General features: G+C 33.6%; 2 protein-coding genes across 2 annotated transcripts; one reads left to right on the top strand and one right to left on the bottom strand.

Moving 5' to 3' along the window:
• Positions 1–600: 600 nt before the first annotated feature.
• LOC130629188 (uncharacterized) lies at positions 601–9,450 on the top strand. Its single transcript, XM_057442319.1, has 3 exons — positions 601–907; positions 7,887–8,042; positions 8,803–9,450. The coding sequence occupies exons 1-3, from the start codon at positions 811–813 to the stop codon at positions 9,285–9,287; spliced, it is 738 nt and encodes a 245-aa protein (XP_057298302.1). The 5' UTR covers positions 601–810; the 3' UTR covers positions 9,288–9,450.
• Positions 9,451–11,255: 1,805 nt separating this feature from the next.
• LOC130628686 (inhibin beta A chain-like) lies at positions 11,256–13,652 on the bottom strand. Its single transcript, XM_057441670.1, has 2 exons — positions 11,584–13,652; positions 11,256–11,293 (listed from the first exon to the last, which is right to left on the bottom strand). The coding sequence occupies exons 1-2, from the start codon at positions 12,326–12,328 to the stop codon at positions 11,256–11,258; spliced, it is 783 nt and encodes a 260-aa protein (XP_057297653.1). The 5' UTR covers positions 12,329–13,652.
• Positions 13,653–20,235: the final 6,583 nt, after the last annotated feature.

Below are 20,235 nucleotides of genomic sequence, written 5' to 3' on the forward strand. Positions count from 1 at the left end.
AAGGGATACTAATAAGAATTTCCCAGAGAAACTTTTTTCCGTTATCAGTGAAAGAAAAAGTCGGGATAAAAAGGCAGTAAATTTTTAGTCGGTAATAAACAAATTTAATTTTTGGAAATATTTGTCGAGTTTATAAAATATAAAATATTTTCGAAGGGAATATGTTACAAATTCTAATTTTTATATAATAATTTTAACTGAAATTTTAACTAAAAAAAGGTTAAACTGAAACACAACCAATGTTTATATCCTTATTTTTTATAAAACAGTTTGTTTCTTATTGCTTTAAAATTAAAAAAAAGCAAAAATCGACAAAAATCTCACCCGACAAAAAATTAAAGTCGGTAAAAATAGATAATCGGTAAAATAATTTCATCGATTTAAAATCTTAGTCACTGAGCCAAAATTTGGTCGTTTACCACCAGGCTACGTTTAGTTGTGAATTTAATTTCATAAATATGGACCGCAGCTGCGTTACCATTATAAATGTGCTACAACTTTAAAGAACCTGTTGTTGCACGCAGCTTTTACGTCGAATCTAACTCACAGCTCGGTATGATAATAAGCGCAATGAGAGAAAATGTTTATAAATTATTCAGCAGAGAGCAATATGATACGATTCGAACGTCGAATGTTCGATTCATTCAAAATGTCAGTCGAAATTGAAAAGTAATTAAATTTTGCATGATCTGGGATACCGTGAGTTGATAAAATCGAGAAGTTTTTAACTAAAAGTATTTGTGGTTATATTTCACAAAAACAACAGCAACGGAACGAATTGAAGCTCGAGTTTTTAAGATAAACGATGCAATGGATTTAATGCTAGACAGAATGATATATTTTCACTTGCTTCTGTTGCCTCTCGCGAAATGTTTGGAAAAAGTGAAATTTCAATCAGGCGAAGAAGGTAGGTGCCATCATGAATTTTATTGGAACAGCAAATTTGTTTGTTTTTTTAACGAAATTTTATTTTTTGAACAATGGATTTATGTCTGAAAAGATGTCAATGTATTACAAAACTGAGTTGAACGAGACAAAAATTTTGCCTTAACTTGCCCACATAAGTTTTGTAGGTTTTACAGATTTGTCAACAAATTTTGTTGTTAGGAATAGTACACATGTTTTTCCCAACCTCGCACTCAGGCCTCCTTTTTTTTGACAGAATGTCCAAATAAAAAGATGTTGTTGTAATAAAACAACCTTAAGAATCTGGGGTCGAAGTTCAGAGCCATCGACACTAATAAAAGCGGTGGGGCCATATTTTAGTGACATGTAAGAATCTACCATTGTTATTGGTGATGATGGTGGCAATATATATAACACATCTCATGCGGAGATTATGAACACATCTAAATTATTAGATTTCACTATTTCGAAATAAGATGAGACCATAACGTGCCATAAGCCATTGTTTGTTACAGGTGAGTCAGAGGTCTGAAATATTTAAACTAAAACTTCAAATAATCAAGTGATTAGTTTTTCGTTTGTATATTAATTTATCTTATTGCTGCATTGGAGTTGTGAACTCTGTTTGAGTTAGGATTTCACTCGCACTCAACCCAGGTTACTTCTAACTGCTGCCTTCACCTTTAACTAACAATTACTTATCACTAAATGAGTAATATGATCTCGTTTTCATGTTTGTCTGTCATAAATTTCTGGCGTCAATAAAAAAATAAGAATTGTATTATTCGCATAGGATTACTTTAAAGTTTGAGCTTTTTGAGTGCGAGAGAAAAGGCAAAAATAATTTGAAAAAAAATTGTATTTTAAGCTTCTCTCTAATTTTTAGGCTTGCAGTAGCGAGTTGACCCAGCAAAGTTTTTTGATTGGTTACTTTTAATACTTTTATTATTTTATTTTTTGCTTTTTTTTTTGCTCACGTGTTCATTATCATTTTTTCTTTAATGTTGCGAGAACAAAGATGATTAATTCTTCTACTATTCAAGAGGGTAAGGTGTAACCACGCTGGTTTATTCTCATTAGTTGGTTTTAATTCGGTGTTTGCTCCGGAAAATTATTGGTGATTATTGGTGGATTTGAACCATTTTTGCTAAACACCATTCACTGAATACTTTATAGTTCGATGAAAAATGTGTCAAAAAACTTAGTCAATTCTGGTTGCTTTCAATGAGAACAGATCTAGAAAGGCAAACGTGACAACAGAAAACATATTATTGTTAAATATATTATTTCCCGTAAAAATTAAACTACTAAACCGCAAAATTAAACTCCCGTTAAATTTGATTGAGTCGTGTTTAAAATGATTTTGGAGAAATTAAGAATTTAATTATTCAGAATTTTGCAATATTTTTTACTATTTTTGGAAAATTTAAAATTTTCACGAAAAATTACAATGGTCACCGTTTGCAAAAATTAATCTCCGCACGAAAATTTTGCAGAATGTCTGAAAATAGAAAGTTAATTACGCTAAAGTATTTTCTCCAATTAGTGGACGCCATTGGTGCAAAAAAATACCGCTAATTACTGTCAAAAATCACTTTTATATATGAAAGTTGCATTTGGGGTAATTGGTTGTTAACTCAGGAAATAGAAAGAGATTGAAATAATTGAGTTCAATGGAAATCGTTGGTTAGGAAAATGCAAAATGGCGTCAAATGAAGTGGACAAAAATGCAGTCATAAAAATCAGTTCTCCTTCATGGAGAGAAAAACAATTGTTCCACAAAACATTTCTAAATTATACTCAGTCCCTAGCACCTAAATTAAGGTTCAAGTTGTTGGAAAGATGTTCAACTTCATTCCAGCAACTTACGGTGAGCGAATTTTTCAATTTATTTTAGGCCAAATGTACCATTTCGCGCAAACAGTATCGTCCGCTAGTGTCCGCCTTTTAGAAAGCTTTTTTATGGCAGTTTGAATAGAAAACAGCCAGTGAAAAAATGTGGAGACAATACTGTATTTCCGTATGTCCAGCATATTTTTGATACATGCAGCGATTTGCTTCTTAAACATTTAACTAAACATTAAACTATCTTAAAAGAATATATTTCCTGAGAATTTAATTTTGCGATTTTTTGATTTCCGTCGCCACTGCGCGGGGCGGAATCTTTAAAATCGCCTGATGTATCTAGAGATAGCACAGAGCCTGGACGCTGCTAAGTTTGTGTCCAGGCTAAAACCTCGAAAAATCTCCATATTTTCGAAAGCCAATGAAGATGCTTTATTTTAATCAATGTCAATTTAATGACCAATCTGAACAGAGATTGTGTACTCTTGTGTGGCCAGAACATTTTGTGTACGGCCTTGACTAAAAGTGCTTACATTTTGTTGGTCGCCCCTTTGCCACTTGCTGGTCTCTGATGGTTTGGTCGTAGTAGTTTTATTGATGTAGCTGGGGAGCTAAGCACATTTTTTAAAATCGTGTATTTTATCAGGTAAGAATCATTTTTTATTAAGTGAGAAAGGTGTGCTGGCTAGCTAGTTATCTCAATTTTTGGTGCTGACATACCCCTTTTAATAGTCGTGAAATTACTTATATACTCACTATCGCATAATAACATCGTATAGAGCCAGATAGCTAGCTAGCTAGCTACACACAATAGTGCTTTGATTAGAGTTCCTTTTTTCTTAAAGAGTCAGCAACAAAAACCTTTTTCCTGCTTTGCGTAATTTTTCCATTACTGGACACCCGACTCACCCGACTCACCCGACTCCTGTTCTTATGGGGAAAAGGGGGGCTAAAAAATTTCCAAGCAACACTTTGTGGGGCTACTTCTGTCAGATAAAAAGGTATATTCGCACAGGATTTTTTTTATATTTTTTGCAGAAAAGTTGTCGAAACATGACAAAAGTTTATTCCGTATTTCATTCTCTGTTGAGAATGAAATACGGATGTGCTATGATAAATATTCACCTATATGTATACACACCATCCGGATAAACTATCTGAGTTCATCACTAACATATTGCCGCACGTAGTGTAGTGGGTTCGTCTGTGGCTCCCAGTTCTGGGGACCGCGGATCGAATCCCGCTCACTGCTTGGCAGTATGTTAGTGATGAACAAAGTAGTTCTTCTTCAATATGACAAAAGTTTATTGTTGCTCCACCGAACAGTCAGGGTGAACTGATGATTAACCTGTAACAATATATATATATTTAGCTGATGTAGAATAATTAGATGCTAAGCATAGTATAATTAGCCGTTAAAAAATTCCTTGTGTTTTTAACAGCTAACTGTTGAAGAGTCATAGAGTATTTAATGCTCATTTTGAGCTATGCAGACTCGATTAGGGTCCGCACTCTACCAGACAACTCCCTGCAACATCCAACAGCCCACACAGTGTGCTATCTCCCCTATTTCCTTCATATGGTGGGTTAACCTAGGGCTATCGTAGCATTCACTCGCCCATATTGAATCGCTGCCAAGGGGAATCGAACCCCATTCTCCCGCACAAAGTGCCAGAGTTATAACCACTAAGCTATGGTGCCATTGAAAATTGCTAACTATTCTGCTACTGGCTAATTATCAGTTCTCCTTGAGTGCCTAATTTTCTTGAAAATCTTTCTTGAACTCACCCAAAGTATCACAAAATATTTTTCTAAGATTTCTTAGAAAAGACTTGATTTTTAAAAATCTTACGAAAAAGACCATCGATTTATCAAATCCGCAAGTTTATTGTGTGTTTACCCTTTTTTTGTTTCAACTTGTTGAATTCAATTCGTCAATTTAAAATTTCAGAAGTATTTTCAGAAAAATGCAACTAATCAGACTCTTTGAAAAGAAATTCAAATTTGAGAATTCGAATCAAAAATGATAACAAACAATTAAATTTTTTGAATTCAATAAATAATTTCGACAAAATAAATCCTGTATTGTCCACAGGTTTTAAAATCATGGATCGCCTGCTTAATATGTTACTTGTTTAACAAAAAATATTTATATATATTTATATATATAATATGCCTTGTGCATCACATTTATTAAAAATATACAAATCAATATTTGTATCTTTTTAATAAATTCCCTTTTCAAATCAAAGAGGCAAAGAGAGGTTAAAGAGGAAATAATTAAACAACCTAATGAAATTTCAGTTCATGGCAAAATTGTATTCTTGTTTCTCATTTTTAAAACGTACTTTCTTTTTCAGATCAGCTGTTTCAAACCATGCACCATCAACATTTAAACAAATCTTCAACAGGAGAGTAAATTCTGAAGGCCTAAATACTGAACTATTTAAACGATAATATGTATTTATTGCTGAATTCATTAACAATGAACTACTTCCTTCATTTAAATGCAGCTCGTTCAAAATATTCGAATCGTCAATTTTATACATAACAAGATTTGTATTCTGAAATTTCCAGAATTTCCTGATCAGTTTTAAAAATATCCAAATAAAGTTTTAACTGTTATTTTAGAATACTTCATATAGCTAAAAAATTTATTTTATTTTTTATTTATTAGATTGTATTTTAACATTGCAGGTTAGTTACAATAATAATTGAGAATTGGGATACTCGGTGATTTGTTTACCCCATAATTCTCCGTTTTCAAAGCTTCAAATTTCAATAACTTTCAGGCTATTGACGGAAATCTTCAAGCCGCAGGACTTCTTGTTTCTTTACATTTCACTAGAACTTAATTTCGCGAATGGATAGTTTCGATAAATTTCGCGAAAATTTACTTTCGCCAATATTCTATTACATAATTTAGCATGTTTATTGTTTTTGTTCTACATTCTTTTTTAACAATATCAAACTTCTAACTAGAGTGGTCATTATTTATTTCTCTGTTGTTCTAAACAATAAACCATTGTTTTAACCTGAAATTTAAGCCTGGTATTTTTAAGAAACATATTTGTTGTTATTATTTTTACTTCACATACTTATACAGCATATAGCCACTTCAGTGTTGGAAACAGTGCTATCAATGTGGGTCCTGTGTTGTGAATGTTGCATTAGGTATACCCACCTCGGCATTGCCTACACAAAATCCCTCACATGGCTTGGGTTGACCCGTATATTGGTAAAAGCACTGAACCACGGACCTTGTGATTACGAAGCAAACGCCATTACCACTAGGCCAGGCGCCACTGATAAATAAATAAAAAGTGTGTAGCACAGTTTACGACAATTCATGAAATAGTTAAAGCCATTTCATCCTTCAGAATTACCAAAGTATGTCCCCAACAGATTCACCAAAAGAATCCTCATTCTCAGGACCTGTGTCAAATAAATCCCCACAAACACAGCTCAAACTTTCACAATTATTTCCTTTATTAAGATATATAAAGAAAGTGCAGGGGCGGGGTTGAAAATTGGGGAATTTACACAAACACAAATACTTTTTTATCCTCAAAATTCGCGAGAATATAATTTCGTGTATGATGGAATTGACGAAAATTCACGAGAGCTTATTTCCGCAAATGACGACGGTGGACTAAAATTATGCCAATGGCTCGCGAAAAACTCACAATTATACATTAGGAACGAAAATTTTTGTTTCTTATGTAGTATAAATGCGAAAAAATAAACCTGAAGCTGTGAATTAATCCTAACTAATTGTTTACAATAAACAAAAACATTTTGTATCAACATCAAATAATATTGAATTTTTATAAGACTTTGGATTTCTCTATTTAGCAATCTTGTCCACAGAGTTCCTTTTTCGCTTTCTGATATGCGTACTGGCACGTGCTGTGAGTTGTGCTGTGGGTTGTCCTCTATAGATGTTGTTGATGTAAATATGACTGCACTAAAATTACTTGCTGACGTTGCAATTTACACAAATAGTCGTAAAAATAAATAAATAAAAAAAATTCTCCAATAACCAGGGTTTTATAAATTCATCTTTTCTGTGTACCAAAAAAAAAAAAGTTTTTTGTTACCCTAATGATAGGTAAAAGATGGTAGGTACTATTTGAAGGAATTATTTCTTTCTTTCACTAATGACATCTTTGACTATATTCCTTGTATTTGATGTACATTGCATTTGTGTTGCAGTAGGAATTATTGAAATTATTATTGAAAGTAAATATAAAAAAGCGAGAGGGCTTAAACACACAAAAAAATTAGCTACTTAGAAGAATCACGCCAGGGTAAAGTGTCGGAATATAACGGAGATTTTACCATCCGCACACATTACGCACGTACTATGTCTGTGCAAAAAAACGATCTCCACAATCTTGAGCCATTCTTGTGTGAAAATGGTACCGCAGTTGCAATGTAAGATTTCGGACCAACTCACTCTTTAGACGGTTCAAAAAATATGGCCTATCGTCATTCTCGACCCCAAAGCTCTTCGAAATAAACTCGAGGTTTTAAACTCAAAGAACTCTGGGGACGAGAATGGTCTATCGTGTCATGTGAAACTAAATTTTGGCTCCACGCCTAAAGTTGATAAGTTTATATACAAGATTCCTGCTTCTGCTTGTTTTCCGTATTTTACAGAAAATAAATTTGTTTGTAAAGAAATGATTTGCAGGTTTGATAAACCAGATTTAGCAACCTCGTGTCCAGGGTCTTGTGGCCCCTTAGCCGTTATTACGGAGTGTCAACTTCATCAACAAGGCAAAATTAATGAAGATATTATTTCGGTTTGTCTGTTCAGTATTCATATTACTATGGAAAGTTTATCATTTCTTGAACATGATAGTTTAGTAGGCAAAATTCCCTGGGAACGAGGTTGCAAATTTTGACCTCAGTTGCGTAACTTTTCAGATTTTTAGCCAGCGATTGTTTAGTTTGTAACCTAAAAGCCTCAGTTTGAATTTCTGCTTTGGAATTTTGGTTTCTTGGAAAAAAGTTCGTGTTACCAAAGTCAGATTAGTTTTGATAAGCATTGGGAAGGAAGATCTTCCAAACGATTCTAATTGAAGTTTCGTGTAGCTTCCTGATAATGTCATTTCCTTATTTCCTATTAGCTGATTGGTCTAACTGGGGACAATGGACGACTTGCTCAAAGTTAAAGTATTGCAACAGTGGTACAGCGTACAGACAAAGGACCTGCTTACGTAGCAATCGCTTTTGTGTGGGTATCTATATGGAAAGTCAAGATTGCCCAAAAGAAAACTGCGAAGGTAGTTTGACCACTTCGTTACTAGACCCCTGGTAATATTTTCTCGTGCTAATATTTGGGAACTAATATTAATGTTAGTTAGCAATCTCGTTCCCAGGGCATTTTGCATATACGATAAGCTTTACTGTTCCGCAGTGACAACAAGTAATTCCAGGTCCAACGATTTTAGATAGAAATGTTTTAATGTATGTTATTACAAAAAGCTAAATAAGAAAATTTTGAGCAAATCAAACATATTTCGAAAAATAAGTTGTTGATTTTAGCACCTGCTGAATTACGCATGCGCAACCTCGACCCAAGGGCTCTTCTACGCCTATGATTTTTGTAACATAACAAAGTTTATTTAAATAACAACGACATTGCTATTTCCAAAGTGTAAAATGATTGAAAAATGCGGTAGATTTTTTATTTTACAGAACTTTGATTTAAGATCAACCCAAATTTATGATACTAGAAATATTAATTACAAATCGCAAAATCCTTTTTTTTAACCTTTTTAAAACGAATTACGTGAATACCCGGGTGAAAATAGGACAAAAAAGCTGCCTGCGGTTGCAACAAAGTAACTCCTGAAGGCTAGGCTGTTATGAGAAATGCTCCCATGATTCAGAAGCGTCTCTTCTTCAATTTTGTCAGTAAGCAAATGGAAAAACATAAAAAAACACTGTGATGGAGGCTATATACCTGTGGTCTTTTTAGCAAGGCAAATAACCATGCGGACGAAAATGATCTTAATTTTAGTAAGACGTCTTTTTGTTTAGATCCGACACAAAAGATATTTTCTGACGTAGCCGAAGCATCTTCTTCGTCGTTTATTTCTCAAGAATGCGATGTAGATATCAAATTTTCATTCTCTGGCACCCACGCAAAGTTAGTGCCAAACACTGTAAAAAACTATATGGGAAAGTATGTAAGGAAGTTTGACCACGGCTATTTTAATGTGAAAAAATTGAAGGGAAATCCTAATAAAGACTTGCGCAATATGACAAAGTATTGTTTTGAGCCATACCATATGACTTTAAAAGAAGCAAAGGAGATATTTAGGTTTAACAGAACTACTAAGTCCTCTTTAAACTACGAGCTTGAGGACACGGGAAATCCGATGATAGCTGGGATTTCTATAATTATGAGCGACAATGGTCACGCACTGGAAGGGATATATTTTGCATTGAAATCATCTACGGTTGGCTATAGGAATGTGTTTTATCGACGATGGAGAGGCCAAGGATTTACAGAGGCGTTATAGTAAACATTCTTGCCATGACTTCGCGCGGTCGAATAAAAATATTATGTAGCTAGTGTAAACTATGCTTTATGATTTATGATGTCGTGATAAGACTTCAGATGTTTAAGAGCCTCACATTTGTATCAAAGCTTAAGAATGGATCATTGAAATTATTAGTTGAAAATTAGACGTGATTAATTATAATTTTGAAGGCCTCTGGCTCATATTTCGAATTACATAGAAATTAGTGAATTCAAACACCCTACTGGAGTTTTTGTGGGAAGTAATAAACAATACGTTGTAAATGACCAAATAGACCACAGAGGATTTAGCCACTTTTTTTTGAAATAATAATAAGCTGAATTTCGACAAACATGTACAGCATTTATCAGTTCCGTTTTCTTTTTCTTCTTTCTTTTTCCACACGTGGTAATAAACATGTAATTTTGTAATCGTATAGTTAATAACTTAGTTTTATATAACATTCAAATTATTTTTCTTTTGATTTTCTTCTTTGAACACCCAACAACACAAATCTCAGTATAAGTTACAGGCATTCTCGTCCCCAGAGCTCTTCGAGATTAAAACTTGTACTTTCGATTTATCTCAAAGAGCTCTGGGGTCGAGAATGGGTTACAGGAGCTAGCAAAACACTGTTTCTTTGTTTCGTGGTGTGAAAGATTGTACATGTAAAATTTAGTATTTACCAATCAAGGAATGCTGACAAAAAGAGGACAGCTTCGACGTTGTTTGATGTTGTTTAAAAACAGGGAGGGCTTAACTACCCTATGGCTACATTTAAGACTAAGCTACTACTTATTAGTTCTAAATAAAATAAGACAATTCTTTGTTACCCTTTTTCCAATGGCTGGAGTCACTCTTTGTAAGATAAAAATCATGATGACATAATTATTTTCGAAATAATTTTGAGAATTTATCGGTTCCTATTCATTATGTTGTAATTCTTAGCAGTCAAATGGAGTTCACAAAAAAGGGAGAAAATTATACGTTGTATTTCCCGGACGAAAAAAGTTAATTTCACACACGTTTCCGAGAGATAAAGGCCTTGAAAGCTTAGCTAATTATGCAGACTTATGACATCATAAGTTAGATGCTGAGAAAAAATTGTTGGTATGAATGATAATCAGGGTAAATATTATTATTCATGTAAATAATGTTCAAAATAATAAACTAGATAGGTAATAAATCCTTAAAAATGCGCCTCATTTATAGCAAATACATGACGTCATGCATTAATTAGCATAATTATCAAAACTTGGAGTCAAAAGTCTTAAAAACCGTGTAAGGTTTTTTAAAAAGTAAAGAAGCTTTATGAAGGATTTTCAAACTCTTTTATATAAAATTAATCTGTTGTTTACTGGACGTGAGCTTTTATATGATTCACTGACATCAAAACTTTTTATAATGTGATCGAATACACTCTTGCAATGTTAATAAAGACCATCATTCGGATCAAACATACCATTATTGAGTCCAACATTGTATTGGCTGCATGAGTGGGTTTTTGCAAGTATCGTGTAAAACATTAAATTTTTTATTTCTGCGCTAATTTAAATTTCGCAAATAGTGGAATCGTCAAGGTTTTGGAGAGAAGCGATTCATTTCCGCCAAATTTTGTTCCCTTAAGGTAACTACACACAATAAATGGCACAATAAAGTGCACCCTGCGTTCTCGTCCCCAGGGTACCTTGGCCCTTGAACCGTTGCTTTCCCGCTATTAAAGTAACAAAAAAGGCAAAATGCCCAGGGAAAAAGTTTTGTATACTGCTAAATGAGTACGAATAGCATCAAACTAATAAATAGCTTCAAAATGCCTTATGGGACGTCCAATACCAATAATATATCCAAAGCGCGTGCAGCCGAGGTTGGTTTCAATGCAACAAGAAAAAGATTTCACCTCTTCCTATTTATTTAGTATCATTTTATTATTACATTCTTCTTTCGTGAAGCTTCTACAGGATGTAACATTTAATCCAACTTTTTTGCACCCTCGATGATATACTTGCCTAGAATGTATAAGTAATACTAGAGGTTTGGGATCCGATGTTTCAGTTCTGCACACAAAACTTTGATTGCAATACTTTCGCACTTTTGTTGTGTTTGGTAAACAGAAAAATCATCTAATTCTAAATATTTTTAATGAAAGTGAGGCTATCTAAAAATGCCGTCCTTGTACAACTTGGGACTAAGGCTGTCTGGCTAATACATTTACTTATGACACTGTTACTACATTCTTTAAACATAGCTTTCACAAAATGGCGAATAATGCACCCATGTTGAAACTAAGGACACCGACATTCATCAACAATCATGTGATCAATGACCTTCTCGTACATATTTCCTTCATTCCAGTACAAAAGTTTAAGCGACGAGTACTTATATGGCGTGCAACAAACTTTAACGTCTTTGCGTTTCAACTGACTTGTCGCGGCTTGTAAAATGCCGGCATGCCGATAATTATATTTGTTTTTGCAATGTCCGTTGCAATAATACGCATTATATTTGTCTGGAGACACCACCCAGTCATCCCAGCCAATGTCTTTAAAGTTAATAACAAATTCAGCTCGGCAGCACGCACTTTTACTAGTGCAATTCTCCTCCGCAGAGCGTCTTTTTCGTTTGCCGATTTTAGTTTTTGTCGTTAGTTCAAGAAATGGTACGTCGGCTTTTTTGCTTAATTCGAACAAACGATTTTCACTTTCTATCTCCAGGATGAAGTCCATATAACTCTCACCCGTGGAGGTTATTCGAATTATATGTTTTGTTATTAGTTCCATGGCATACCAACCAGGTCTTAAACTACGGCTTCTACTAATCTGTAGCAATTTTTTCCGGTTTCCAGCAACTTTGTATAGCTTTATCGTTGAGCGTGTTATGTTTTGTCTCGATGCTACGTGTATCCATAGCCTCGCTGAATCAACATTTAGGTTGAAGGGTTTGTTTTTAAAACGGACTTGAAGGCATCGCTTGCTTCCACATAAACGGTATCTCTCTAAAGCAAAAAGAATATGATAAATATACGCTTTTTTCATCAGCAACATCTTACAAGCAATACGGACTCAGCAACTTGCGTGTAACATCCAGCCTGAAGTAAGTTAATAACAAAATGACAAAATAACGGGGATTACCAAAACAGCAGTAGTTTTCGAGACGTTCGTTGTTCTAAAAGTCATAACTGACGACAAACGTGATTGAAACGAAGGTTGATTTTGATATCATCTTAACGAACGCAATAAGCAAAAACGTGGATTTACTCTTGCCACGCAAGTAGATAGCCAGGAGGCAACAATTTGATTAAAACGTTTTAAGCCAACGTTAAGACACATCATTATGCGTTCAAAAATATAGAGAACTATTAAAGCTACATTTATACTGCAAATTTATTTTACTCAAGTTTTGTCATCTTTTTAAAATTTTTTGAAAATGTGTATGTGTGTGCCTAGAATTGGAAAGCAAAAACATTTTCCTTTATAAAAAATCCTGGAGGATTGGGATATAACCAAATTGAAGACCGTTGTCACAAGTGGTTTTAATTGAGATAACCCTCTTCGTCAGTGTAATTGATTTGTGCGTGGATTTTGTTAGTCCACCCTTATTATGCATCACCAAATTAAATCTAAGTAATAACAATACCTCAGATTGTTTTGTTGCTATTGACAACACCGTTACTATGGCAACTCCCTAACTAGCCTAATGAAAGGAAAATATCAAAAGTAAATATGTTTAGATACATTGGAGAAGTATTTTAGAAAATATAAAAAAGAAAATGGATGCTAAGACTTATCCATTCTTTCTCGGTTAAGGTAAGGTTAAAAGTTTTAGGCATAAATAAAAGTCATCTTTTTAAATAACAATACATAGGATTTCTAACTGTAATCTGAAGAACGAAATTTCTAGACATATAACAAAACTTTACTAATATCAATCTCGTTCTTAGACTTTTTTACTTTTGTGATGAATCTGACGGTACATAAGGCTAGTCTCTAAAAAAAGGTTGCTACATAAATCCTGGCCACGTAAAATTGGTATAAGGAATTGACAATAAATAAATAAAGTTAGTCAATATATGTCTCCCTGAATGCTCGGTCCTGAGAACAAGGTTAGTTTGACATCCGTTAAGAATATTAAAGAAACGTTTTGTTGAAATTTTGAGTCTATTAACGTATCATTTTTTGTTTAAATTTAGAGTCTAGTTCTAAGTAATGCCACCAGTCTATCTGCGTCTATCACAGTTCGTGGTCACACCAACCTTTTATTAAATCATTAAAATTTAAACTATGTAAATAATTTATGGTGCAACCACGTTCGTCTTGGTCATCTATAATAACCACCTCTGAGTAATGAAACTCGATCCTTGATTTTTATTTTTATAGCTGCGTGAAAAGTTTAAAATTAATGAGTATATTTTTAACCTCAAGTAACCATGGTAATGTCTTCTTTCATGGTTAATATTTCCTCCTTCTTGGTGAAAAGTGTAACTTGAAGCCTCTCCGGATATATGTTTGTATAAATAAATGATTTTGTATTAATTGCTTATGTAATAATTGCCAGAAATTCATCAATTGACTTGAAAATTTGATTGTCCTTAAAACGGTATTTTTTTATGCGGTTATGGTTATGAATGTAATTAAAAAACGGCTTTTAAAAGATAATAACGAAGACTCATTTAAAAAAAAACAAAATAATGGCCTATAGAACAAGTCCATCAGCCCCGTTTCCAGGGCTTCTCAGTTTGTTTCGTTCCGATGTAGAACTATGAGGCATTCTGGAAACTTGTTTGCAAGCTGTTTATGACGTTAGAAAACTGGACTAAATGGTGTAGTTATAAAAAGTGTTACCTATTTTTCCAATGATATTTACTCGACTTCGCGTGTATCCATCATTTTCTTCATTTTTACGGCGCCGAATGTCTTCATCCAACATAAAGTTCGACAATATTGCACTTGGAATGTTCGCTCGAGAAAATCGTTCCGATGGCGGTTTAGTTAAACCCAACTTTAGCAAGATATCACGTTTTATTTTTTCAACTCTCTCCACGTAATTCATTGTTTCGTTATCAACACCACTTTCTCCTGGTCCAATTTCAACGGGCGAATTTTTGGAGTTGTCTGTTTGAATCGGGTTACCTGACGTACAAGCCACCGCAACAGCCAAAGTAAAAATAATGTGGTAACTCATGATAACTTTAGTTGAAATGTGTTATCACTTCAGCCACGGAATCACTCCAAGTATCTCTAGCACGACGCTTTTATATAGCCTGCTAAGTGATATTGAACACCCTCCATCTGAGAGACTATTTCATCGTGGGTGTTATTCTCACTACATAGAACTTCATTTTTTACTTTTCTTTTTTTAAAAAACACATAATTGAGCAGATATTAAGATTTTTATTGCGCGAACGCAATTGGATAACTATCACAATGCTTGATTGTAATTAGTTGATCGTAGGCTAATTCTGATTGGATAGTTGCGACATTTTATCGCGTAGTGATTTCCTTTCAAAGCATGCTTCGCCACGCTATTAAAAGTAAGAACAAAAATACGCTGTTTGGAATTTGAGGCGTGGTTGCTACGCTGAAGAATGATTTTTTTGTTCATTACTTTTGTTAAAAATGTATGTAGGGAGGAGTAAATTTTTATGCGAAGGGCAGGGCAGTTTTTTTATCTGTTTTTATTGAATTAAAAGTAACTAAAAAAAACCTGCATGCGTGTTATCACACATCGCGAAAAAGATAGAGCTAATGAGTTGATGAAATTAAACTTTTAAAAAGTGAAGAAAAATACAGTGCGAATCTGTGTTTGACCAAGGTACACGTCTCGATAAAAATAACCTTATGTTGTCTGTCTGTTTAAAACGGGTACCCTGCAGTTTTATTTCAAACCTCGTCTGAGTAATTTTATTACTTCGTGTAAACAGGCGGACAAAATGCACGAAGTATTCATCAAAAATGCGATGACCTGGACTTGAATATTCTGTGTTTTCAATATAGTTCCACGCAAATTAAGTCCCAAACCCCTACAGGGTAATTCAATTATTTCAATGCTGACATGCGAACAGGGAAGCTTAAAATAGCAATGCGGGACATGTACGATGGGTGAATTTCCGTTCACTTTTTAATGGGCTAACTAATAGTTATAATTAAAAGAGCTAAGATGCATAAACAAACTGTATCTTTTCTAAGTATCTTTTTTACAGAACCTTCGAATTTTAAAGGAATAGATATCCTTTTTGATAGGAAAGTGAAATGTCGAAATTTATAAGCTTTATACTATATATAAGCAATAGTGAATAACCAAATATATTTTTACACTTTATTCTTCATCGGCTTGCATAGGTGCTATTAAGTTACAGCTTTAGAAAATTATTGAAATCCGCAAATCCTCAAAATTAAAATTAAAATTTGTAGCTATATATTTATATATTCCACTTCAAGAATTAAGATTTTTGGGAATTTCGAATCATTTTGAAAAAAAAATGCACATCTGAAAGAACTGCTTGGTAATATAAGTTAATATTCTCTTCGATTCTCGAGCATAAGAAGTTTGGTGAACTAAAACACCGAGTTAGACAAATACTAGAATATTATAATGACATAGAACGTCCCTAGGAGCTAAGTGAGAAAATTGTACTCAGATTGTACTCATTTTTTTCTGTCTTAAACGATTCCAATCTTAGCTCCAGTTTTATGAGAGTTTTAAAGCACGCAAGACATGTTTTTCGTACATCAACAAAACATTCCTCGTTTCGTTTGACTTTTGTATTCCGGCCTTTTTATATTTTCTCTTTATTTTTGTAGAAAGTAGCAAGAGGAACTAGAAAACAGGAAACGAAACAATTGGAAAAGTTAGAAGAATGATTATATTTGTTTCATCGCCCTCCGTTATTCCTGGACGTTAAAGAATAAGAGAAGCTTTGTGAGATTTAAAATGGAATACAAAGTACACACATCAGAATTTTATTGGATTTAATACATTGCTCTTATGCGTGACATGTTGAGTCAATTTCGTGTAAGGTGTGGTGACACAAACTTGTTGGATGTGGCTTATCGGTGAGTAAATTGGAAGTAACAAGCATGGATTTTTCAGACAATCGGTTATTAGATATTGCGTGAAATAAAAAAAAATAAAGAATTGAATAAATTATTAATATTAAACAAGAAGGCTTAAACTTGCAAGATAATTCAATGCACGAATATTTGTTTTGTTGTTGACAACAAGGTAACTATGTATTGTCTTTCATACTTTTCCTCAGAGAAAAACGTGAAAGAGGTCTAGGGACGAAAAAACTGTCTGGGGATTTTGTCTTATCAAAATGGAAAAGTACACCGCGAATGAAATAAGGGTGGTTAAAATTTTTGTCACGCAATCAAAACAAAAATGCGTCTATAATTTAGTTCCACCATAGCAGTGGTACGAATATTTAGTAAAAACCTTGTGGAGCAAATATGAAGAGTTAAAGTTTTGTAAGAGAAAGTATTTTAGCTCAAAAAAAAGTTTTGTCTCTTGGGTAAAATTTCATCACTTCCTCTTGAGGGAAATGAAAAGTTTCGTTCATTTTGATTTTTTTCTATATTATCAAACAATGTTTCCTTTCACCTGGAATGCAAGTGAAATCTTTGTCAGCTTTGTTGGTGCTTTAACCTCCTCTACCCACTTCTTAGAAGTTGCGGTAACAAAATCAAGCTCAAATATCACTTCCTTATCACGTTATACAATATTCTCTAGTGTAATTACCAGTAAGTTCATCTAATTAGGGCTGCCTGGCAAAGTATGGCAAGTTTATTTTAAAAAACGGAGGGTTTCGTAATTAAAAACACCATTATAATCTCTTCTATGATTTTAATAATAACCCCCGTCCAAGTAAATTTCATTACTTATGTTAACAGGCCGAAAGGTTGCACGAAGTGATACGGAAAATATGAACGACGGTCGATTCACTGTTGAATTTTTCACGACCTAACGACTTTTGTCAGTGTAATATATCTTTCTAATTCTATAATTCAAATATATTTTTAAAAAATCCCTTTATAATAATTTCGGCAAATTCCACAAAATATCTCGTCAGGGAGAAAATTCGTCAACTAAAACTTCATCACACTTCTCAGACGAAATGTTCCTAAATTAAAGCAACCCACCTGACTTCTACTCTATTGTTGCAGTTTTTGCGCAGTGATTTGAATTTAGTGTTAGGGAAAGGAGGGGATTAGAAACACGAAAGGTGAGCAGGTGGTAGAGTTTTTTTAAAGCACTTGTCACCTCTTTATTGTCTTTTTGAAAATTAGAAATTTTATTGCTCCATTGACACGTGTTTAATCACGTGACACATGGAAAAACGCACATTTCCCAATTACGCAAATTTTATTTTAATTTTATGTTCACTATATATAAGATATAAATCATTTAAATATTTTAATTTAAAAATTTAAAAAGTATGTATCGGTAAAGATAAAGCTTTTGGTAAGTAAGCTTACTTCATTACGTATCATAATATATTTTTTAAGATTACTTACGAAAAGCTTCGTTTTCATAAATCCATACCTTGTAAATTTTTAAAATTAAATTGTCTATGTTTTACTAGTCATTTTGCATGGAGAGATCGGAAATTCGCATGTCCCGAATCGGTATTATTTCCTGCATCCTTGTTAATATATTACCTTGAAATAATGACATCACTTTGTGAGAGGTTCGAGATAAAGCTCACGTAGCAATTTTTAAACAAACAGACAAAATGACAGCATTATTATATAGATTTAACATTCCAAATAAAACTCTGTTTCCTGGTTTGAATTTCTATATGCACTTTTTTTGCTTGTATCTATTTTAATCTCCACTGGTATCCCAATATTTTTATCAGAAAAGATGACAGATTGAAATAGCGGTTCTTTATATGCGCTTTTCTCCACATAATTTCTAACATAATTTGCAATACATCTTTCTCCCCTTTTCCAAAATTGAATCCTAAAACACAATTTTACTTTTACTGAAAAAATGAACAATATTTATCCTCTACTTTTTAACTCGTGCTTCCCAACCTCGAGAAAGTTTACAAATGGGTGCGTGTCGCTAAAATGCATTTATTTGGCAAAATATATTTTTTGCCATATCGCAACATTGAAAATTTCTTTAGAGGCACGGTAAAACAGAAAAACATACGATTTTGAAGACAAATTTTTATTCTCTTTCTTAAAATTTAATTCATCTTTTTTAAACAAATCACTTCATAAATTTTGATATGACCAAAAAATATCAAAATTAGGTAGTTTACATATAACACTCTTTTGGTTTTTCCTCAATTCTAGCTTTATCCATGGATGATACCTTCATGCTCTATCAAAAGACGAAAAAAGCTTTTTGATGAAGTGAATTTAAAAACTGTCACTTTTATAGGGTGGACAAGGAGAGGTGTAACACAAAGTTGGTGTTTTTATGTCTCGGTCAGCAAGATACTACAAGGCAAACCAAATAGTTTGAAAGCCATCCCAAATAGTATGAATTAGACATGTATGTATGCAAAAAAAAAAGAATTATTTTAGTAGATGATAATTTTCATAAGTAATAGTTGGCCAAGAGGGGAGAAAATGTTGAAATCTTAAACCCAACTTTTACTTACGGAACTTAACTTACGGAATTCAACTGTAGCACAATCATTCTCCCGCAAAGGACAATAATAATTTGCGTAAAAAGGCCATTGATTGTGTGAATCGGGATTTTCTACCTATCACGCACACAGGAAGAGCACCCACATTGGACACGCACACAGGAAGAGTACCCACATTGGAGACGTCTATAAATTTCTTTGACGACGAAACGAACCGTAGACGACACAACAGTACGTGTTGTGAAACGTGACGAGGATATCAGTTTGTGGTAAGAAATGCCGCAAATGGATGCGAAACTCATTTCAAGGAGTACCATCTCACAAATACGGGATGTTTGTGGTTTTTAAATTCCATCATTAATTCCAAGTAAGTACTAATAGTTCTTTGCACAATGTGGATTCTGTGTCCTTATTGCATAAAGCAATTATACATCATTATTGTGTATTCAATTTCTCTCACGTGTGAAAAATACCTGTGCTGTGGACCAAATCATTACCATGTGTTTATGTAGCACACCTCCTAACCACTCCGCGTATTGCCATGTTGTTGAGCATTTTCTTAATTCATCAAAGATGAACGGTGCAACTCAAATGAACCTGTATACCTTTTGACAAACAGAAGAGCCATTAATTCAATGCTTGTACAATGAGATGCAGCAATTTATGAACTTCAAAATTTGTTAACCTAGAGGTAATTCGAAATCTGAAAGCTGAAGAACTCTCGTTTGCAAAATTAAACATTTGCTTGCAAAACCAAAAAGATGATGCAGTTTACGACTACTGTGTTAAATGGTTACCGCTTGATGATCCTCTTTATAAAGGTAGTAAATTCATTGAATTTTCAAATAGAGCATCAAGTAATCTTGATGAACTAACCGACCTTGTTACCAAATTTCCATCCAGATTTAATTATTTAATTAGTGATCCTGTGCAACTAGATCTGTTAGAAGAAGAAGTACAACCCTACCAGTCTATGTTTGCGACAGAAGTTCTGAGGAATGTCTGGGAGGAGTCAGTAGTGCGAACCAGCAAGAAAAAATCGTATCATAGAATGGATATGGTGTGGAAACCATCTTCGCATTCTTTCTTCTGAAGATACCTCACAGCAACGCGGCTGAAGAAAGAATTTTTTCGATGATAGGTAAAAACGCTACAAAATATAGATCAAGTCTAGACCACTCAACATCGTTAAATTCCATAATGCTCATAAAAATGAATCGAACAGAACATCTCCAACCTTGTTACCGCCGGAAAATACCCGATTATTTATTAAAACAATGTAAATCTTCATGTAGACAATATAATCTAGTTCATTCATCTAAGGAATAAATTATCATTTGATAGTTTTTT

This window comes from Hydractinia symbiolongicarpus, chromosome 15 (genome assembly GCF_029227915.1).
Source record: "Hydractinia symbiolongicarpus strain clone_291-10 chromosome 15, HSymV2.1, whole genome shotgun sequence".
NCBI classification, from domain to species: Eukaryota; Metazoa; Cnidaria; class Hydrozoa; order Anthoathecata; family Hydractiniidae; genus Hydractinia; species Hydractinia symbiolongicarpus.